The sequence below is a fragment of the Alexandromys fortis genome, unplaced genomic scaffold (assembly GCF_014885135.2).
Source record: "Alexandromys fortis isolate MF-2015 unplaced genomic scaffold, M_Fortis_MF-2015_v1.1 scaffold_51, whole genome shotgun sequence".
In the NCBI taxonomy this organism is placed as follows: Eukaryota; Metazoa; Chordata; class Mammalia; order Rodentia; family Cricetidae; genus Alexandromys; species Alexandromys fortis.
The window spans coordinates 10155479-10178965 of record NW_026067925.1 but is presented as its reverse complement, the minus strand read 5'-3'; the positions used below and the strand labels follow the sequence as shown (position 1 = coordinate 10178965).

Sequence of the window (23487 nt, the reverse complement as noted above, 5' to 3'; positions counted from 1 at the left end):
GTTAGGACCCACACAACACAAAAACCTTTCACTAGCATGGGACCTGCCAGGCTGAAGATATATTGGCAGGTGGTGTATTTGTAGATACTAGTGAGACTGCAGACATGCATGCTCATGCTGCAGCCCAGGTAGGAGAACTTAGGTCGGGCCAAAACAATAATAATGCAACTGAAGAGAGAGAAATGTGTCCTGCCCTGAAGAACCTGTTCAGACATGGGTCAAAATGATGCTGTGGGGTAAAGAATGGAGTGTAGCAAGGGCCGTGCAGACCGAGGGTCCATGTCTATTCCTTGGCCATCACTCTACCCTCTGTGGAGCGATGCTCCCAGCATATTGCATCCCATTATTGCACGCAGTGGCCATTCTCTTGACTCAGTGCCTCTCCTCTTGCTGGCTCATAGTATCAACCCATGCCTCCAGATACCCAGCATCACATCTGTATCCAGAAGAGTAGCATCCAACCAACACTGCTGCTTCGGGCAGCAGCCATGGCTATGATCTGGAAGGAGTGGGCAGAAGTAGGAGGAGCAGGTGAAGGGTGCGTGCTGGTGCCAGGTCTCCTCTACGGGGCCACTGCCTGGGTGTGGGAGACCCATGGAAAAGCTGGCCAGCTAACACACATCAGTTACCAGGAGGCAGTGAAGCTTGTAGACAGTCTCCACCTGTGTGACATCAGTTCTTACCCACAATGACGTTATTCCTATTGGATGTGTCCCTTAAAGGAAGAGAAGGGTGGGTTCATCCACCGCTCAGATCCCTGAGCCATGCTCATCATTCTGGTTACACCCATGGGCCTGCATCCTTGCCGGTGGGAGGCACCCAGGCTGTGAGAAACTGCAGAAGGTGAATTCCTCCCTGGGTTCCAGCTCTATGATTCAGCCCATAAATATTACTGACCTTCTGCAAAAAGGCTTGGAATCCTTTGGCAGAGTCCAACACAGCCACCCCTATCTATAATAATAGATCATTTCTACAGCCTGGGTCCTGAGGCTCATGATAAGATAAGATGCCATTCAGGACAGAGCCTGGCCCCAGCTTGGAGGCCCAAGAGTGTGGCCTGCAGTCTCACCTGATTTGATGCAGTAGACTTGGTAGGAAGGGAACCACTCTCCATACTGGCAGGTGATGTACTTGTAGTCACTGGTGAGGCTGTAGCCGGGATCACAGTAGAACTCTACCACGGTCCCGTGGTTGTAGCGCTCGCAAGGCCTCGGGTGGCAGATGAAATCTCCGTGACTCACCATAGGAGGTAGTGGACAAACTTGGGCAGTTGGGGAGAATAAAAGTTTCAGAACCAACAGGCTCCTGGGAGGAGCCCTTCAGACACAATACAGGCACGGCCAATGGCAACTACTTCAGGATATGCTTATACTCAAAATACCAGACTGCAGTTTGGGCCTGTGTTTTCACGGAAGGTCAGTGGAAGTCTGCTAGGATATTCTGAGCACGGATGGGGTCACGTGGTGTTGTAAAGCACCTCATAAATGAGAGCTCATCATACGATAGGATGCCTATTTAATAGATAGTATTAAGCTACTCTATTAATAATGCATGCTATTATGTGCCAGACAACCTAGTAAATAAAATTAAGGTATTTATGGACAAAATCTTTACCCAGTGGCACAGTGCTGCCAAGACTCCTTCTGTTACCCAGGCAGTTACCTGGAACTGTTCAAACTGGAGAGCCGTGGCCCCGCCTGACCCCCTCATGTCCTGCTGGGGATGGACCAATGGCAAACATGAAAGGACTCTTCTACTTCTCTTGGCAGTCCTAGCCTTGGCCCCTCACACAGTTGCCACCAGGGCAGTGGGAGCAAGTCCTACGCTTTCTCCCTCTGTCCGCACACCAAGCCACCTTGAATGAGTCCCTTCACCCTTTGCAAGTTCTGGTCTTCAACAACCCCATCAAGTGGAAGCTTATTATGTCCTGATGATGTTTATGAATTTTCTGACCCACGTCGTATGATGTTAGGGGGAGAAGGTTGTTTTCAGTCTCCACCTTGAGATCCCACCTGGGCTGCAAGGTGGGATGTGGCTCATTTCTGACCCTGGGCAGACGGATTCAGCGGAGCTTGCTGTTCATGCATGGCATGCCACAAAGAGCTCTTGTGTCTGCAGAAGGGCTCAGCCCTAAAGAGCATGCCACTGAAACACCCCTCAGGAAACAATCAGACCGCAGTCTACCAATGCCTGCCTTTCAGATGGCACCTCAGAAACCATGAAAAACGGGCTTTAAGACAGGTTAGACAAACCCAAGGGTGAGCCAACTGTTGGAGCCTTCTTAGGTGCAGCCAAATACTCTGGCTAGTGTAGAACCCCCTGGCACTACGCACCACACCTCAAACTCACCAAAGCTTTCAGAGAGTATATGGGGGTACTTCCTGTTGGTACGTGCTCCTCGAGCTAGATAACAAGATGCCCCCCTGATGGAGGTGACCCAAGGTGTGCCCCTATCTCTAACCCTGAAAACAGTGTGGCAATGTAGGTCTTACTAGCCCCTTTAAAGATAAAGAGACATGTTACAGAAGCAACAGGCGAGTGAGAGGGAGCAGAGATTTGCTACACATGTAGGAACAGAACCGAGCTCCAGCAGAACTACTCAGCAGCCAATGGCCACGAGCAAGTCCCTTCTCATTTCAGTGTCCCCATGAAGCCAGCAGTGTCTGGGGGCTGCTCTTAGGGATGCAGCGAAGGCCTCAGGTCACAGCCAGCCTGTAATCGCTGGTCAGTGTGATTGGCTAGAACCTGAACATTGAAGGAACTCAGTGAAGAGGTAGAGAAATGGCAAAGACAACTGGTAAGTTTCAAGATTAGCAACAGCAGGCCACGTTCACTCCTGGCTGGTTGGAAGAAGGGGTTGCTGGGGTCCCAGTAGAAAGCAGGACAATAGAGGTCTTGGAGAAGCTGAAGCCAAAGGAATTGCCTCCAGGACAGAGAGATTGGGGGACGCTTGAAGCAGCTTACAGCAGGGAGTCTAAGAAGTGAGGTCTGTAGCAGGTAGCCTGTCTGGAACACAGGCCCAGAGATGGATCTGAGGTCTGGAGTGTGCACAGCTAGGTAGTGGCTGATGGGAGATTCCTCCAGGCAGGCACTGGAAACACCGAGTTCTGACTTCAACACTGAGGAGCTTTCTGCTGCCAGGGGTTGTGTCCTCTGGGTTGGCACACGACCACACCATGGCACAATAATGGCAAGCAATGCTATTTCTGTTTCTACAAGGGCTCTGTGCCCAGACTGGCTACCCACAGGGTGCTCAGGAGGTAAGCAAGCTGGCTAGCAAGGATGGCTGGTGACCAGGAAGAACAGGGAAAAGATACCCACAATGTTTACACTTCTGAGAACTGAAGGGCAATAGCACAGTCTCCTCCCTTACTCAGCCCTCCTTTGTGTGGCCGTCTCCCCACTGGTTCATGGAAGGGTAATGGGAAGGGTGGCCCAGCGGCCTCCAGGGCTGATAAAATCAACTGTCTGTCTGAGGGTTCCTAACCCCTGTACTGCTGCGAGTACTATACACGAGTAAAAACCCTTCCTGTGGGCGAAGGTGTATAAAATGTTGGTCGACCAACTGATGAACAGATAAGGGAAATGTGATATAACCCATGGAATATCACTCAGACTTTAAAGGGGGAACTCTGCCATTCTCAAAAGCACAGATGAACACCAAAGGTATTATGCTAAATGAAATAAATATGCCAGAGACAGAAAATTCTGCATGACTGTGAACTCACCAGTACATGGAATATATATAAAATACAAATTCATAAAAACAAAATAGAACAGTCAGGAGGTAGGGAATCAGAAAGTTATAGGTCAAAGGATACAAACTGGTTAGGTTGGATAAACAAGACTAGAGATCTTCTCTACAGTCCGGGGAGTGCTAAGCTATGTGCCCTTAAAATTGGGCAAAAGCAGATTTCAGCTCTCCCCTCAGATGAAAAGGCAGCTATGGGGAGATGGAGGTGTTCATGGCTTAGATTTAGTAACCATCTCACTATGCAGACATATATTGAAGTATTCTGTTATTCGCCGAAACTGCTGGGAAAAAGGCTACACCATGCATCAAGAGGCTCCTGCATAGTAGGCTGTCTGAACAAGTCCCCAAGGGCCAACCTAGGGTTGGAAAATTACCAGATGGGGCCTCCAGGGCTCGGACACCTCACTAAAGAAGCCCTACATCAACGTGTGTAAGTGGTTATGAGCAGGATGTCCTCCGGCTTAGCCTGAAGAATGAGTGACTGTTGGAATCAGTACATGAAACCCCAGGCAAAGGGACTCAGTTTGTCAGTGTGGTGAAGCTGTCTATTTCTGTGTTCAAACCCTGGCTCATGCCCCTGTGCTTCAGGGGAGCAGACAGCCAACATAACTTCTTCTTGAGAAGAATCACTAATGCCTAGGGTTATCAGGAGTATCAGAATCTCTGCAAAATGCACTGCACTGCGATTCTGAATAAATAATGGCAATTAGCATCACGACTGCGCAGACTCACTGGGGTTCTGCCGCATCTGTTCTCAGGACGGGCACTGCCCAGGCTCCATGCCAGGCTCTTTACATATGAGGATTCCCGAGCAGAGAAGCACCAAACAATCAGAGAGCTTGGAGCCTCCGGTCACCATACTTCTTCAGAGACCAGGGAAACACAAATGGTTGTGGATGTTTACAGTCTCTCAGAATTGGCACGCCATGGATGTGTGTCATCTCCCCCCCCCCCCCCCCCCCCGCCCGCAAGTGGAAACATTTATCTTCACACCTTTCCGTGCTCTACTGACTGTACCTTTAGCTTTCTGTAAAGGAAGCCTGCACAGGGGTAATTTGGGGGTGCGGGGTGCTTCTTCTGACTTGGAAGGAAGCATCAAAAGTATCATTAGTTATAAACTTGATGGGCTGGAGAGATAGCTTAGTTAGTAAAGGGCGTGCAGTGTAAGCCTGAAAACTTGGATTTGGTCCCCAGAATCCATTTAAAAAAAAAAAGCTAGGTGTGCTATGCACACTTGTAATCCCAGTGCTGGGATTACACTGGGTGGATCCCTAGGGCTCTCCGGGCCAACTGTCAAGGTGCAGGTCAGTGGGACACCCTATCTCAAAAAACAGGGCAGAGAGCATCCTGAGGAATGACACCTCAGCTTGACCTCTGCCCCACCCCCACGCATGTATGCACCCCTACAAACATGCATGAACATACATCAGAAAGGCTATAAACGTGAGGCTTATTTCAAAGTCCTAATATTGAGCTCCAGGGACTTCCATCCACAACACTGCCTACCATGAGGCTCTCTGAGTTCTGCTAGGCCTCTTCCCCACAGCATCCCCAGGAGGCAGACAGACTGACAGACACCCTTGACCACATAGCGGCCTCAGGCACAGGGCAAACAACCTGCTCTCAGTGTTGTGTGCTGAGCTTCTGCGGGATCCATGCGTTTTCTAGAAACACCATGAGTTGGTGCGCCACAGCTTCACCCCAACCAGACTCAGATCCCCTTAGTGACCTGCTCTCAGTAAAAGCCGTGTGTGGCAGGAACAAAGGATCTTCTGCAACTTTAGTTTGTAAAACATTTTTTCAACTTCAGAGAAGATGTACAGCAGCTACTGCTTTTTGGCGACTTTTTGCAGGACCGCGGCCCACATATCGGGCCTTTACCAGAAGAATCCAAGCGAGGCTCCGCTGAGGCTTCGTCAGGAATGGGTCTTGATTTCTGTCTCTTAGGTGCGGGCCCTCCACTTCTTATTTGTGGACAGTGGGATGTGCCTCCTTGCAGGACCAATGGGAAATTCCTAACTGCCAAATGGTGGCAGAACAGCTTCCTATCCGTCACTCACAGAATTCAACAGACATGGGCTAGGTGGGGCTGAGGACAGGAGATGAGAGATGGGGGCCAGAGACCCACAGTCTGCTCTACGCTGGCTACGGTGACTAGAGCTGGAGCTGGAGGTCTGCATCAGACCTGTTTCCCAAGTGAAGTCCACTTCTCTTCCCAGTCCTGCCTCTTGGGAAGTACCCAGGCAGTTCCTTCCCCTGCTGCCAAGGTCTGTCCCCACGGTGAAACCCCTGATTCTCTCCCCTCTTTGCACATTTGGACAGAGTATGGCAAAAACAGCCGCAGCCTTCCTGGGCCCTTTGTGCATTCTGCATGTCTATACACATGCTTCTCCGCTCAGTCCTGAAAAGCTGTCGTAAGTAGGGGGAAAGCCCATTTACTACAGTGAATACTCTCCTATGCATTGCTGGGCTCAATTTGCTAATATTCTGTTGTGGATATCACATAGCATGCTCGTCTGGTTTCGGTGTTAGGATCATTCTGGCAACACGGAATGAGTTCGGCCCTATCCCCTCTGCCTCTTTTCCCTTCTCAGTTTCCTATCTAACAAGCAAGGGAAATGATACACTCTCACCAGGCTTTCTCTGAGCAAGGAGCTTATTAGCAATGGGTTTATCCCAGTGGCTTGTTATCACAGTTAGGACTGAGACCCCCTCCCCCGTGCCCCCAGCCTTGTTAAAAGTGAAGCTTCTGGAAGAGTTTGGGGACAGGAAGGAACTGTGCTGACTGTATGGGATTCCTCCACCTCCACAGCCTCTCTGCTTCAAGAAGGATGCTGGTAATGGCAGGTCCCTTCCCCAAACACTGGCCAAAGCAAGTTCCAATTAAGGGTACATTAGAGTGTCCATCCTCCCAACCCCTGCTGCATGCTCCTCACGAAGGGCACACAAACCACAGGGACACTTGCCATTGGCCCCATCCTGGCACACCTGGCTCTGTGGTTATTTCTACATGGAAGTATGGGGAGTCTTCCCTGGGGAGACAACTACCTCACTCTTAGGAAGCTGACACAGCTCAAAAGCCTAAATGTTTTGAGGAAGCCCAACAGGGCTTCCTAGCACTCCTGCTTAGCTCCCAGGAGGTAAACAGCCCTATTCTCTGGGACTTCCCTGTGATACACCCAGCCTTGCTATATCAGCACCTTCTCTTATCAAAACCAATGTCATGATTTGAATCTCATGTGTCCCCTACAGGCCCATATTCTGAACACTCCCCGGCGTAGGGTACTATGCTGAAGTTTGTGGAGCCTCTGGAAGATGGGGTTGGCTGATGTTAGCAGGTCACTGGGGGAGACCTTAGGAGGTAATGGCCATCCCCGAGTCGGATCTGTGCTCTGGTTTCTGGCATTACAATGTGAAAGGGTCACTGCCTCCTGCTTCCCAGACACAATGGGCTGAGACGTGCGTGACACCAGGATCTAAAATAAGCCAACCCTTCCTGCACTAAGGTGCTTTTATCTGGTCCCTGAGTCACCGTGATGCCACATCACCCCCATTCTGCCTCTGATTGCATTTCCCAGATGATCTTCAGTTTCTTCCAGAGTGAACGTGGCTCAGAGGGTCTCCTCAAGGCCAGGCAGCTAATACTGTGGAGGTATTAGAAGCAAGAGCCCTTACTGTCACCACCACCCCTATATGGTCCACACATTTCGTTTGGCTACAGGTGAAGGGACCTGAGTTACTTCTCCCTCTCCTGTGTACACCAGGCTTACCTCTCCACCATCTGATCTCGGGGGAGGTGAACTACTACTTCAAGCAAAACGAAGTGGGAGAGAAAGCCAATGCATGCTCTAAGCACAGGTTTTCCAGAGTTAGCCCTGGGGTACCTGCCCCCTTAGGCAGAGAGATCCAAATAGCCTATCTAGGCTTGCTGGATCCTTCTTTTTCTTATCTTATATGTTGACTAAATTATTTTGCTTATTTTAAAGATCATTTATTCCCCCACCCAGCAACTGAAATGGAATCACATCCTGTCTTCAGACGGTTAGTACCTAAGCAATGACAATTTCTCTGACTGGGAAAACCTACCTGTCTGCTCAGACACTTGAGAACCACATACTTGGAGAGCCAGGACGGAGTGCGACCCTGCGTACCTTCCTAGGGAGCTTGGCAGGCATGACTAATAGGAGTTAGAAGTTCTTTTGTGTGCAGTAGGATCTCAGATGGATGCCAGAACTAGGGGCAGGGAAAAGTGGTTAAGAGACCAAAGGCCGAGGGTGATGCTTCTTCCGTGATAGAAATGGGCTACATACAGAGGGGATTAGGGGATGCTGAGGATTCTCCAGACATGGGGGGGGGGAGGGGAGACAGGGAAGAAGAGACAGAACTTCCGTGGAGGCAATGTGGTGGTCTGAATAAGAATGACCCTCATGGGTTCCTATGTTTGATGCTTAGTCATCAGGGAGTGGGACCACTTGGGAGGGATTAAGGGGTGTGGGCTTTTGGGTGGAGGTATGGCCTTGTTGGGGGAAGTGTGTCACTGATGGTGGGCTCAAATGCTCAAGCCAGGCCCAGTTATCTCCCTCTTCCTGCTGCCTGTGGATCCAGATGTGGAGCTCTCAACTCCTTCTCCAGCACCGCGTCTGCCTGCATGCGTCATGCTCCCCACCATGATGAAGATGGACTAAACCTCTGAAGCCGTAGTCAAGCTCCAAATAAATACAAGAGCTGCCATGGTCATGGTGTTTTCACAGCAATGGAACACTGACCAAAACAGCAAATATGACTGCTCACAGGGCCCAAGGGGAGTGAGGAGTGAGGGAAAGGAGGAAAAGGCCAGGGAGAGAGGGAAGCTGTGGGTGGAGCAGTCTCCACCAGGAGAGGGTAGGTCATACAAGGACACCATTGAGGTCTCTGCTCCTTCATAATGCAGGACAATCCACTGGAGTTCAGGCCCACCCTGACACTGCAGATTAGATTCCACTACTGGGAATTTAGGCCTACACTCTTCTGGAGGTCTGGGGATACAATTAGATGGGAATGTTCTTGCCTAGCATGCGGAAGGCCCAAAGTTTGATCCCATGAATGAAGGAGAAGGAGGAATAGAAAGAGGAGGAGGTGAAGAAGGAGGAGGAGAAGATCCATCAAGCCTCCCCGGAGGTTCAGTGATGTTTCTTGATGGTGTAGTCAGTAGCTGCTCTGTTCTCCTTCTTTGCCTAAAGGAACCATGGATTTCCTGCCAGCAATGGAAGGAATTGCTCATAAGAGAACCAGCAACTGCTTTCAATTACACCCGATCACAAGTTCTCTCCTGGGACCACTGGGAGGCAGTGGAACGAGTCTAGCAGTACGAGGGGCTCCAAGGATCTGCTTTAACCAACTGTTGAGGGTGATGGCCTTTAGGCTGAAATCCAGAACAGCTCTGCTCCTGTGAGGTCTCAGATCAGAACCTGGCCGGCAGCTGCTTGCTAAGAGTCCACAACAAGATGAATAGAAAAATCGATTTGCAACACACTGGGAAACAATCAGTAAAACACATGATTCTCTCACTGTGGTGATGAATGCTGGTCTCATCCCAAAGGCATCTGCATTTAGTCACTTGTCTACTGCTGTGATAAAACACCATGGATGAGGTGACTCACAGAAGGAAGGGTTTATCTGGGCTTATGGTTCTAAAGGGATCAGGGTCCATCTTGGTGGGAGGCATGGCAGCTGGAGCAGGGAGCTAAGAGCTCATATCCTCAGTGGCAAGCACAAAGCAGAGCAGAGAAAACTGGATACAGGACAAGACTATCAAAACCAAAGCCCTCCCATAGCAACATACTTCCTTAGCCTCCCTCAAACAGCTTCACCAACTGGAGAACAAGTGTTCAGACACCTGAGCCTATGGAGGACATTCCCATTCAAACCACTACAGTATCCACTGCTTTGTAAGGCAGAGAGACCAGGAAGAGCTCAGCCAAGGGAGTGCTGGGGAAGAGAATGTGCTTGGGAGAGGTAGCGCTCTGAACGCAGGTCAGTCACTGAACAGGAGCCTGACCGATGATGCCATGTGGGACAGAAGAGGGAGGGTTGCATAGCAACCAGTTAAGGAGTCAGCTGGGCTAGTGCATGTGAGGTCCACAGTCCCACATTAAGAAGCTGGGATTTTTTGTCAGAAATGCAATGGGAAGCTGTAAAGAGCAAGGCTTGGCACAGCCTTAAAAGCCAGGTCTGGCTTCTGTGTGTATGGCTGGCAGCTGGGGGACAGCACAGACCTGCAGCGTTATTAGCACATGGTTGTCATGACCTGGACAGATGATGGCAGCTAGAATCAAGACAGTGATGGCCAACATGCTGGGAAGGAGAGCGGTGGCATGCCCTTTGAACATTCTAGTTCTCTTTATATAAGAGGCCTTTGATAGATGGATTTGGGGGCCCCTGGGAGAAGAGCCAAGGATGATGGCCAGATTTTGGACCTGAGTTAACAGTGGTGCCATTCACCACCTTAGGTAGATGCCGTGTGGGAAGGAGTGGTACCGAGTTCAGCTTTGTTCTTCTTAGGTTGGAGCTGCCAGTGAGTATCAATCAGGCACCCGGAGAACAGCCCAGGATAAATTTAGAGCTCAGCAGTCATGAGCAGAAAGACAGTATTTCTGACCATGGGAAAAAGTAGAGAAAGGGTCCCAAGTCCAAATTCAAAGACATCAGAGAGAACAAAAAGACGAGCAGAACACGGTCGGTTGTTTCACAGATGCCGAGAGGGAATGCTATGAGGAAGAGGGAGTGCTCCCTAGTGAACTGAGAACCACAGGAAGAGAAGTGTGACCATAGGTTTGGCTACATGGAAATCGCTGTGACCTTGAGACTTGGCGGTAGAACCAAATCCACTTGGAGACGGTGCCGAGAATGGGTGGGAGAAGAAGTCTGCTGAGGGGAGGCAGCAAATGGGGTGGCTGGAGGGTCAAAGAGGACCCCACCAGAGTTCTGGACCTCGTTCATGGTTGGTGGACGGCAGTGGGAATGGTTCAGAATGGTGGACAAGACCGGTGATACAGGCTGAGGGACCGAAGAAGGAAGATGAGAGGGGATGGATCACACACGAGCGGGGTGGCTCATTTTGGAGGAGGAGCCGGATGTGGGCACAGTCCGAGCAGCTCCAAGGCCAGGGTGGTAGAGAGATGGGTGGACTGTTCTCCGTGGATACTTGTTGTCTGAGTAAACTAGGAGGCCACTGTTTAGCATCTGAGAATTATGGATTATTTATCAAGTACTTAGTCCATTTATATATTTCAACCCATGCAAAAGAGGAAAACAACCTTACAAACAGCCTGGACTCCTCATGAATATCTATACAAACAGAAGGGTGTAAGTGCAGAATACTATAACCCATGTTCTCCAGCATTTTAACATCCTTCCAACGCGTGAGCCCAACTGCTTTCATGGATCATTTCATCCTTATGTCTTCCAAAGGCGCATGCAGGGCACAGATGTTTTCATGTAGGAAAGGGCTGACCCCTTAGATCATGCATCCACTTCTACCCCACATGGTGAGTGGCAGAGGTTGCTTGCTGCTCACCACAGCCACACTGATCTTTTACTTCTGAGTATGCTTCCAGCCTTCACTGCCTGGGCCCTGTCTGTCCAGGTTCTAGTCAATTCACTGTGACTAGATGTAACACACGAGTCCAGGCTAGACCCAAGAGTAATACACAGCTAGCAGTAACACACAGCAACTGGTGCCATGAGTTCAGGCTAGACCCATAAGTCTCTTCCATATTAGCTAGAATGGAAATAATTTCCCATGGCGTCTGAAGACAGCAGTGATGGAGGAAGGTAATTGGTTAATTATAATAAACGAACTGCTTGGCCTCATAGCTTAGAACATAGATGGGAGGAGTAAACAGAATAGAATTCTGGGCGGAAGAGGAAGTGAGGTCAGACACTGCTCTGCTCCCGGAGAGACCCGATAGCTCTGCTGGAGCAGAGACACCATGCTCAACTCTCCCAGGATGGACAGAGGCTAGAATCTTCCCGGTAAGCGCACCTTGGAGTGCTTACACGTATTATTAGAAATGGGCTAGTCCAGGTGCGAGAATTAGCCTATAAGGGCTAGAGTTCATGGGCCAAGCAGTTCTTTCAATGAATACAGTTTGTGTGTTATTATTTCGGGCATGAGCTAGCCAAGCGGCCGGGGTGTTGGGGACGCAGCCCCGCCACTCATATTTCAACACAGCAGAGTCCGTGGTCAGCTGGTGATAAGAAGATGTCTAACTGAGCAACACTCACACTGCACTGCATCACAAACAGGAACTTCTGTTTTGTTTCCGCCACAGCCCGCCCCTTGGGACCTTCACACAGTCCCAGTTTACCTTACATTTGGCATAAGGAGTAAGGAATGGGCGTGAGTCTGCTTAGTGACGCAGCACAGTGGGCACCCCTGATGTGTTCAGTGGAGTTATCACAGCCAGCATGCGCCCTCGCTGCCAAAGTAAAGCTGCATTTCAACAGTGTCATCCTGTTAAAGATTTATTTTTATTTTGTGGACACTAATGCTTGTCTGCATCTATGTCTGTGTGATGCACACAGTTCATCATGCAGAGGATGTCCAGTCCTCTGCAACTGGAGTTACAGACAGTTCTGAGCTGAGCTGCCATATGGGTGCTGGGAATTGAACCAGGGTCCTTTGGAAGAGTAGCCAGTGTTCTTAACAGCTGAGCTGTCTCTCCAGCTCCTTGAACAGTGTCTTACTATTTTAGGCCAGTGGTTCCTCAGCCCCAAACACACACTAGAATCACTAGAGAAACTCTGCCTAATTGGTCAGGGCTGGGTTGTGGACTTCATCAACTCTTAAGAGCCCTTTGAGTAACTCTAATGGGCAATCCAAGCTAAAATGCCTGCTCTGTGCAGTTGTGATAGACAGCTGAGAAAACCAACTCCTTCCTCTCACCAAGTGCTGGATGCAGGCTCAGCACACTCATGCCAGATGCAAGCTTGGCACACTCATGCCGGATGCAGGCTCACCACACTCCTACCGGATGCAGGCTTGACACACTCACACTGGATGTAGGTTGGGCACACTCATGCCGGATGCAGGCTCACCACACTCATACCATATGCAGGCTCACCACACTCATGCTGGATTCAGGCTCGGCACATTCATGTAGCAGAGTTGGTGTGTGAACTATACCACCATGGTATCTGGTCTGGTCACCTTTCACCAGACTCTTACTGTTGGAACTGGAGTCCACAGATCACCAGCATTGGGTGAGTTAAAAACACACTGGAAGTGCAGACTGTAGCCACTCCCCACCCACTGAATCAGAAGCTTTGTGTTAGAGAAATGCCCGGGTGAGTTGCTCACAATGAAGTTGAAGATAAGGACACTTTGAAGATAAGCCTAGGGGTAAGAAGCCAAGAAGCAGTACTTCATGCCATCATCTGGCCTCGCAGAGCAAGGCATGGCGGGAAGAGATCCACAACTCTGTGTTGACATTACCTCCAGGCAGCCTACGCTGTCATTTGTAAAGTTCTGCAAGGGGTTGTGGTTTCAGGCAGATAATGTACAGAATCAATCAGCCGCTGCTCCTCAAAAGAGCTGCAGGCCTCGAGAAGTCAAAACTGCCATTGTGACAGTTGTCCCCAGTCCGACCCAAGCTTAGATAATGAATCCAGGAAGCTGTATGGACCCCTGCATGCCAAAGTCATAGCTGTTTCCAAGGCGGCATCTGAAACTTTGCTTTCCACTCAGGGAAAATCAATAAACATTATACAGCACATTACATTTTGCACTTTTGTTGTAACAACATGGAAGGCCAATAAATGTGCCCACCCAAGGAAGCAAACGATCACGCGGCTAGGCTCAGCTTGTTTCCAGGCTGGGAGGAATATGATGTTCACCTGCTCTGAGATACGCTGACAGATGCAGTTCAAGATCAATATTACCCAAGAGCCCCCAGGGAGGGGCTATGACCTGCTTTCTAGCTCAGAGTCACTGCAGTGGGGGGCTCCTGAAGAAATATAGCAGGCATCTGATGTCAACAGTTAGACTTTGGTGTAAAAACAAGCCTGAGGCTTCACAGTAGCAATGTGTTGCGTGTCCAGTGTCATAGCCACACGGGAGCCATGGAGGAGTGCACAGGAGAGGCAGCTGGTGGGAACCGGAGACCTACGGGCAGTGTCTGCGGCAGGGAAAGGTGGGCTGGAATCAAAAGCTGACGTGTTTCTGGGCTCCAAAGATGCAACTATTCCCTGAAATGGCAGGAGCGCTCAGTTAAATCAGGAGCAGTCTTAGCCACAGCCTGGTGAGAATATATCTGTGTCAGAGTGTTCTGAAGTCTGGGTACCCTTTTCAACACGTAACCTGCTACAGGTTGGAATTCCCGGTGGCAATCAAGGCTTCTTTATTTCTTTAAGAGAGAAATCGGGGGCTCAAGACGAAAGGGAGGAGTGTGCTCCACAAGGTAGACCAGAAAGCTCCCACATAAGAGAGCGCCTGTCACTTGTCTCTTCTGCCTCTCTCAGCAGCCCACAAAAGCCTGTGCCACCAGAGACCATGTTGAGGTTCAAGGTTGCTAGGATATCCTAATAATTCTCACATTCTCCCTCCACAGGCTAGACCAAGGTGGCACACAGATAAATCAGTGTGGATTTTCTGAATCTCAAATTTGTTTGTTTGTTTGTTTGTTTTTGAGGCAGACTCTCACTGTGTAGCCCAGGCTTCCCCCAACTCTCTCCTCTTCTCTCCTCACCTCGCCTCGCCTCTCCTCTCTGGATTTCCCCAAATTATAATAGAAATTTTTGCTTAAAAGCACAAAGCAGTGAGCATTTTAATGGCTCGGTGTTACAAGGTTACAGACAGCACCCCAACAGTCACAGTGTTCCTCCTCAGTTATTTCACATGAACTGCGATTTCTTAAATTTAAAACAAGAAAGAAAACAGAAACAGCTCTGTACTTGAAGGGAACACAATTACGTATGACAACTGCATAACCAAAACCTACCACCTTTAAAATCGATACTAACAGCCCTTCCTAAGTGTGAACGCACGGACGGCTGAGATACAATCTGCCAGCACAGTGCAATTAGCAGCAGCATTTGAACACTGCAGCTGCGCACAGCAGCCCACACAGTGGACATAGCTTTGGTTCAGGCTTCTACACTCAGGGCTGAAAAGGGATCTGGCTGAGTCTCTTAGGTTCCCAATCTGAAAAGCTACCACAAGCTTCAGGCCCTAGGCAGGAGGGACATCAGCGTGTTTGAATCAGGCAGAGTTCTTCTGACAGACAAACTGGTACCATTTTCAGTCCAACCCAGAACCATGGGCCAAGGGAACAGGACTGCAGGCTGAGGGTGCAACTCGGACGTGACCGCAGCAGTTCAAGTATCATGTCAGAGATGGGAGGAACGGCAGCCCAAGTTCCCCACGGGGGACCCTGGCTTTGTAAACACGGTAATCTAGGTCAGCTCAGTATAGTGAAAATGTGGTGTTTGCTTTATTTCTTACATAAAAAAGAACATGTTTTTTAAACATTTGCTTATTTGCGTGTGGAGGTCAGAGACCAACCTGTGAGAGTCAGTTCTTTCCTTGAACTATGCGAGTTCCAGGAATTAAACACAGGCTGTCAGGCTTGGCAGCAAGCACCTGTACGTGCTAGGGCATCTTGGCCTAGGGCACAAGTCCTGCCTGTGTGTTTAACGCAGGCATGCCGATGTGCTAAGCCTTCCTCTTACCACTATTTCACGCACTAGAGATTAGTCCTTTCCAATGAGTTCTTCTGGACACTCACAGGGTCACTGTGCTTGCTTTCTTGTGAGTCCACCCATCTTTCTAATGAACCGTGCAGCCGCAAGCCTGACTTGTAACAAGTGCAGCTCAACAGAAAGGAACCCCTCCCAGAAGCAGGCTCAGTAGGCAACAAGTGAGGTCAAGAAAACAATCAGATGCCTTTCTAATCCTTTAGCATTGGTCAGCTATCAAGGTCAAAGGTCATTTCCTACCAGGAGACTCCACCTTCTGGTCCCACTTTCTCCAGGGACCTACATGGTTCTCAACTCTTGATCCTCTCGCCTCAGCCTCTCAAGTTGAGATTTGAGTTTTCGTGCCATCATTTCTTTTTTTCCTTAAAAATTGATGCTTCCTTGTTCTGATCTTATAGAAAGTCCTAGCAGATGGGGAAACAGTCACTAATATCAAGGGGCACACAGTATATACGCTCTCACAGGACCAAGGACTGTCCCTTGAAATGAAAAACTCAATGAATGAAGTGTACAGGCTGGGCGGTGGTGGCGCATGCCTTTAATCCCAGCACTCGGGAGGCAGAGGCAGGCGGATTCTCTGTGAGTTCAAGACCAGCCTGGTCTACAAGAGCTAGTTCCAGGACAGGCTCCAAAACCACAGAGAAACCCTGTCTCGAAAAACAAAAACAAAAACAAAAATAAAAAAAAAAAAAAGGAATGAAGTGTACAGTATTCCACAAGAAAAAGGACATGTTAGTCCATGGAAAAGCACTCTAGTTTTGTGATATATGGACAAATCTTGAGAAGCACTGAAGAATAGAATAGAAGAAAATGAGAGGGAGAGAGAGCAGGAGAGAAGAGAGACAGAGAAGACAGGACAAATCATCGTGTGGTGTGACTCCAGGCAGCTTTGCCGTGGGCACCACGTGAGTGGCTTTGGGCTCAGGTCTTGGCTCAGATCCTGAGTAACCACTAGACCTTGGGGATTTTCCCTTTCTGTTTCACGCGCATTTCAGGCACTTTCTTTCCACTTCCTTCCTGAGCTCTAGTTCCCATCATCGGAAGACAGGGATAGAGATGCCCACGTTGCAGGGATTTTATAGGATAAGAACCAATTCTATAGAAGAGCAAGCATAGAGTGTCTGGCCCAAAAGCAGCTGCTCAAAGAAAAAGAGGCAGCCGATGTTTTTTAGCCACATTAGGAGAAATAAGAGAAAATTGCAGTGGTGATCGCAAAAGTCACATGCAGTGAGCACCTACTACGTGGGAGCCACCGACTATGTGGGCCGCACAAGTATTTAGCGCACTAAATTCTGACAAGGAGTTTGCAGAGAAGAGCGTATTATATCTCTATCATTCTCCATCTTGTAAAGACAGGGTCTCTCGCTGGACTAGGGGTGCGCCATTTTCAATGAGTCCTTCAGGAATGGCCTGTCTACCTTCTGCCTTCACCCCAGTACTGGGATGACAGATCTACCCCCAGCCCTCACCACATCTTGCATGTATGTAGATACCAAATGCAGGTCCTCACGCTTGCACAGCAAGCTTTTACCCATTGAGCCATCTCCCCAGCCCTGCTGGGTGGGTAGGGCTGCCAGTAACCATAACATTTAGGTGGCTGAGACAGAAAGATATGAGGTTAAAGATCAGCCTGGGCTATATAGTGAGGCCCGGTGCTGGTGTGCTTTCTTGTTGCTCTGACAGAAACAGCGAGAGAGGGGAAGAACTTACTTTGGTTAATGGTTTATGCAGTGGGTGGCCACCTCCCTATGCTGCGGCCCTTTAACACAGTTCCTCGTGTTGTGGTGACCATTCACTCACCCCAACCATAACGTTATTTTCGTTGCTACTTCATAACTGCAATTTTGCTACTGTTATGAATCATAATGTAAATATCTGTGTTTTCTGTTGGCCTTAGGTGATCCCCATGAAAAGCTAAGAACCACTGATTTAGGGGCTAGAGCCCCCCAATCCCGCCACCCTGCAAGACACCAAAGGTGTGACAGAATGGTTTGCAGCTATGGCCGTGGCAGTGGCAGGCAGCTGGCTGCATGGCCCCAGCAGTTAGGAAGCAAGGAGCTCATGCAGGAAGTGCACCTAGCCTAGAGCCCTCTCAGCTGAACCCTGGGCCCTACGTCAGACAGTTGAGCCCCCATCCAGAGAGTTCAACAACCTTCCAAGTCAGGGTTGCCATCAGGGAACCAAGCACTCAAACACAGGGCCTGCCTACAGGGAACATTCCATATTCAAACTATACCAGGCACTATCTACAAACAAACAAAGGCTGGCCAGGAGAGACCACAGCCACAAGAGACAAACTTGTGTTTGCTGCACAAGTTGATACACAGAGCTCACAGAGCTGGGAAGGCGGTGATAGGTGGGTGTTTAGGGTGCACTGCCCAGCCAGCCTTGACTTCTCTGTGACCTCTAGGCTAACAAAAGGCACGGTCTCAAATGCAAGGTGTACAGGGTCTGGTGGACCATTCTACTCTCTCCCACCCATATGTCTAGTGGCCCTGGACGAAGCGGAAGGAGGCTGCGGCAATGGTTCGTGAAGCGCTGTGGGGAAGGGGTGGGAGAAGGAAAAAGAAAACAGCCAGGAGGAATGACCCCAGTGCTCTGCCAGGCTGGCACGGCCCCACAGTGGTGGTGATGGAGGGGATTTATTACTTTTTGTGTTGTACCTGATAGCAAGAGGTTTTATTACTATGAAATACAAGTCATCCAACGTCCTAGTGAGGAAAGGAGGAAATAAATCCTGCCTGGAGCAGGGTTGGAGGAGATCCTAGGGTTTAAGGACAAACGTGGAGGATTTCCACTTGCAGTGGTCATCTATATCCAGCGTAATGAAGTCGCTCCTTTTGGGAGGGGCTCAAAGCACTGGTCATAGCCAGTGATTCTCTCTGCATCTTCAGGGAACTGCCACTTAAGTCCTGCAAAACAAAGACTTGCTCATCTGCAGAGCGGCTGTGATGGGAAGGACTGCAGGGCCATAGCGGGAAGGTATTTCAGGGAGGGCCAGGAACAGGGTGACAGGGGCATTTCCTGCATCTGCCCTAAACAGGAACCCCAGGACAAGTGGCCTGCCAGGTGAGAGTGGAGGGATGGGCTGTGGAGAGGCAGATTCTGGTCTGGTAGGGGTGATCTTCCTTCGGCATCCTTTCTGTGGAAGAATGATGTGGGATTCTCCTCTGCATGCTGTGCATATGTTTTGTAACAATTGGTTAAGAAAGAAGCTGCTTTAGCCTATGGCAGGGCAGAGTATAGTCAGGAGGAAAAATCAGAACAGAAAGATGTACACAGAGAGTAGGTAGAGTCAAAGAGACACCGTGTAGCTGCCAAAGGAGGCAGATACCATGAAGCTGCCGAAGAAGCAAGAGGTAACCAACCATGAGCCTCATGGTACAATATAAAATAAGAGAAATGGGTTAATTTAATATGTAAGAGCTAGCTAGAAATACACCTAAGCTATTGGCGAAACAGTGTGGTAATTAACGTAGTTTCTGTGTGATTATTTGGGTCTGGATGGACAGGAAACATATGAGTGGTCTCTGTTTACAAAATGGCCCCCACTGTCTGGGGCATGGATCCACATAAGACCTAAAAAATGTTTGTTTTTTCCTTGTTGTTTTTCTTTGGTTTTGTTTTGTTTCTTTAAAAAGAGAGCTTCTAGACCCACAAAAATGGGAGCCAAGCACAGTTTTTTGGTAGAGGATGGCTGTCTGTGCTTACAGAAGAAGAATCACCTGTCCTGTTCCTTGAACCTCAGATGAAATTTCTCCCCTAAATAAAGTTTAAAAGGAAAATCATTTCATTGTCAAAGTCCAGGAGAGATGGAGTTTGATGGTCACATTTCTAACAAGACGAAAGGAGGCAAGGCAGGCCCTGGCAAGGGGCTAAGTCTAGTGAATGAATGGTGGGCCCACGGGAAGAGGAGGAAGGGGAGCTTGGGTCAATCCATGTGTTGTAATAATAACAGGCATCGAGCCTAGAAACCACCAGCAACAAAGCCTGAGACCTTGGGTCTGCTTGAAAAACAGGAACTAGGTCTTCTTGTTTGTTTCCTTTTGTGTGTATGTGGGTGGGGTTTCAATGTACACAGGCATTTGCCTGCATGTATGTCTGTGCACCATGAGCATCCAGCGCCCAAGGAGGCCAGAAGAGGACATCAGATCTGCTGGAAATGGAGTTACAGAGGGTTGTTATGAGCCACTGAGAATGGAACCCTGGCCCTTTGGAGAGGAGTCAACCACTTTGAACCATCTCTCCAGCCCCACAATGTGTATGTTTGAAAGAAAAAGGTCAGTGTTTCTTAATCAATACAGGCAGAAAAAGAGAAGGGGAGGAGGAGGAAAAAGAGGAGCAAAAGGGGGAGGGGGAAGGGGAAGAGGGTTGGTGGAAGAAAGGAGGGGCTCGTGGGAGAGGAGGAGACTATTCTCAACATTATGGCGAAGTTTCTCTGAAGAACAAGCATCTATGACCGAGGAAAGGGGACGGCATCACTGGCAATAACTCATGACAGAAAGAAAGAAAATATCAGGTGCAGCAATTGTGGAGAATGCTGGTGTAGCGTGCAGGCAGCCATTTTCTCATAATCACTCGGCTGTCATGTTGAGCAGTGCATTGAAAAAGCGTTAGGATAATTTACTATTGCTTATGGACAATAAATTAACAGGATTGCTTGCTGTTTTGCATTTCCTGCTGATACAATACCTCTTGAGGGTCACAGGCAAGGAGGCTGTCGGGCAGACAGAGCCAGTGACAGGCATTTCACTGCGAGGGCACAAAAGTGGCACATGTGTCCAGGCCAGGGCAATGCATCTGTGCTCGCAATTGACCTCTGAGCGTTTCAGACACAACTTCAAGAGCTGATCCCTGACATGGAGCAGGCCCTTTCTCTTCCTGGCCCAGGAAACGCACGCGTGTCTTCAAAGCAAATGAAAATTCTTTTGTTTTTGAGAATAAGATCCCCGAACCCCTTCCAACCTTGACTGGTGTAAGCCAGGCTCCTGACTGAGGTGAGAAACTAACCATCACTTGCACAGCTAAAGGCTGAAAATCAGAGAAGAAGAGGCCCCAGGATGTTCAGGATCCCAGCAAATCATTCCTCTACTCTCGAAAAGGCAGAACTCAGGGTGCATTTCCCAGATTTTTATGGCTAAGTGTGGTGGCACAAAGTTGTAATCTTAGCACTTCAGAGGCAGAGGCAGGAGGATTGCTGCAAGTTTGGGGCCAGCTTCTGCTACAAATCAACTTCTAGAGCAACCAGAGCCACACAAAAGATAAAGCAAACAAATACACAAACCAAAGCATAAAGAAATCCAACCAGACTCTTCTTTCGAAAAATCCTGACCAAATAGAGCTGCCCGGAAGAGGGACAGCCTGGGACAAAGCTGCAGGGGGCGCTCTTTCACTAAGCGGCTCTCTGGGCCTCAGAGCACAGAGGACAGTCATCCCAAACTGCCTGCTCTCACTGTTGAGTGTAAAGAGGTGGAGAAGGGGGTCGCTCTGGGTGGGCAGATACAGCCAGAGGCCTCCTTCCACTGCCTGTGAATAGATGTCCCACTGCTGCGTCGGGGAAAGAGGAGGCAGAAAAGGCACCCACTGCTCTTTTCACTTTCTGCTGATTCAATTTCATATTGCATACAGCTGCTGCCGGGACGGCGGGTGAATCTGCGGGGAGCCTCAAGGGCCAGAAGAGGCTAATGGAGACTGTGCCCCGGCCAGTTGGTCTACTCAGAGGGTGGGAAGCCGTGGGGGAGGGGCTGGGTGACCGGTTGGTCACTGCTATTATCACTACAGCTGAGGGGAGCAAGACTTGAATTCTAATAAAGCAGAGTCCCAAGCATTCAATACTACTCTGGTTGGTACTGGAGATTTATCTGGAAAGGAGAGGCGGGGAAAGAAAGGAAAGGAACTCCCATAGTGCCCACCACTGTATGCGGGTGTGCAGGGCATCTGGGGGACATTCATGTGCCACTACACTCCCCGCCCCCGCAAACATGTGCAAACATGTTTGCATACTAAAACTCTACCGTAGAGTAAACAGAGATGGATTAGGAAGGTGCCTGTGGTTGGCCGAACAGGTCATTCAGTGGCTGGGAAGTTTGGGGAAAGAGCGCCATCTTGGGGCAGGGTCGCTTCTTCTTTGTAGGTGGCAGCCAAGGCCAAGGGGAGTCACCCAACCTGCTTCCTTTCTGTAAAATTCCTTTACTTGGAATTACCTCAAGGCTGAAGAAAGATGACAAAGGGCTCGCCGGTTTCTCAGATTACCCTTCACAAGCAGACAGGTCGGACAGCTGCTTCTAGAGGGGCAAGGCTGGCTGACTGTGTGACTCTCAGTTGTTTGGCCTCCCCAAGAAGACACGAATGCCCCCAAATCAAAGACAACCCCCCCCAAATACACCCCTCTCAGAGGCAGCCCAAGTGAGCACACTCCCTGGGTAAACTGTGCCCTGGTAAATGACAGTCAGCAAGGAGCCTCTGTGTCCTAAGGCCTGGGTTTCAGGAGACACACGTTCTGGAAGGTGACTTTTCTTAGGCTTTTCTTCTTGTTTTACTTCAAATCCAGACAGAGGAGCTTACAGTGAATTTAGCCAAGATCCAATCGGAGGCTTGGGGAAAGACGGGAGCCTCCACAGCTGCCATCACACCCGCTTCTAACTGTGACCGGGATGTGATCAAGAATAAAGGAGCCACTGTGCGGCCTGCAGGAAGCACCTCAAAGTGTCAAGAGAGCTGAGGGCAGTGTGGGGGTGTGAGGACACTCCTATGAAAGCTGCCCCAAGGATCGTGGCATTCAGAGTACTGTTTCCTCCTGCTCAAGAATGCCAGTCCAGAAGGGAGAGGTGGTGGAGAGTCATGGGCCCTCCCCCAGGGAGAGCAGCTTGGCAGTGTGAGAGCCTGGGACTGTGTGTGGGAACCCCAATGGGTACAGCACTTCCAGGCCATAGCCAAGCCAGCTCCCATCCATCTCCACAGAGGAGGTGTTCGAGGGCAGCAGGGTAGAGGCAATGACGATGTCTACGGCTTTGTCTTCTGTGGTCCGTCATTCAAAACGAGCATCAGGAAGCCTGCAATCTCAATGCTCCAGAGGTTGAAGCAAGAAGACAGCAAGTGTAAGGCCAGCCTGGGCTACCTGGATAGATGCTGTCTTTAAAAACCAGGTGCTATAGATGTAGCTCAGTAGTGGGGCACCTACCTGGCATGCCCAAGGCCCTGGGTTCAATACCTGGTTCTGTAGGGCAGGGGGACGTGGGGAGGGTGGGTGGGTGGGGTAATGTGAGACCCACGGTGTCCCTGAGGTGACCCTTCTTCTGTCATCCCCTTTGTTCTCAAAGTCCTAGGTGGGATGCTCGACAGAGAACTAAGCTACACATCTAACCGAGGCCTTCCTTATTTGGACACCAGGAGGGAAAGTGAGAGATTCTGGGTCTCCCTTGCTTGCCCTTGAGAGGAGGCAAGAAGCTGACACATAGGAGCCCAAAGATTCTGGCTGCAAGAGGGGAGCTGGTGACAGCAGATGTCATCACGGGCCATGATTGGCAGTCACCTCCCTGGGAAGAGGCTGCTTGCCCAGACAGCTCTCAGTTTTCCATCTACCCCCTTGGGTTTGAGAGTGGGGTGCTGGGTGTGTAGGGTAGGGCAGCCTGTCTCCCAGGAGCTCTCTGCTCCAGGCAAAGGAGGCCTCTCATCCAAAGATGTTCAGATTCCTGTGGCCTCTCCTTTGAAGTCCTTAGGTGCCTGGAGAAGGTGGGAATCCCGCAGGGAGAAATCACCACAAGCATCTCTCAGGCTGGTTGCCTCTAGCACCTGAATGTGTTTTGACTTGGGAAACTACAAAATGAGTCCCCCACATCCAAGCTGGCTTTGAGCTTTGATCTCAAATTGGAACCTTTCAAGCTATTTCACATTTGGCCAAACAGGGTTCTTGCTTTTCTTCTTTTTCTTACGAAAGAATGCCGACCTGAAGGGCCCCTGGGCCCCAGCGGGTTCTGAGGAGACCACACGGCAGCTTG

The 23487-nt window shown here is 49.7% G+C and overlaps 1 protein-coding gene across 3 annotated transcripts in view; it reads right to left on the bottom strand.

Annotated features, from left to right (window-relative positions):
- The window catches only part of Susd4 (sushi domain containing 4), a 123532-nt gene that overhangs the window by 5694 nt on the left and 94351 nt on the right, over positions 1 to 23487 (bottom strand). For 2 of the 3 annotated variants that reach the window (XM_050142877.1, XM_050142876.1), the window contains exon 6: positions 1070 to 1268. In XM_050142877.1, the coding sequence (XP_049998834.1) occupies positions 1070 to 1268 (199 nt within the window). The remainder of the gene's footprint in view (positions 1 to 1069; positions 1269 to 23487) is intronic. The other variant, XM_050142878.1, reaches the window with a different exon arrangement.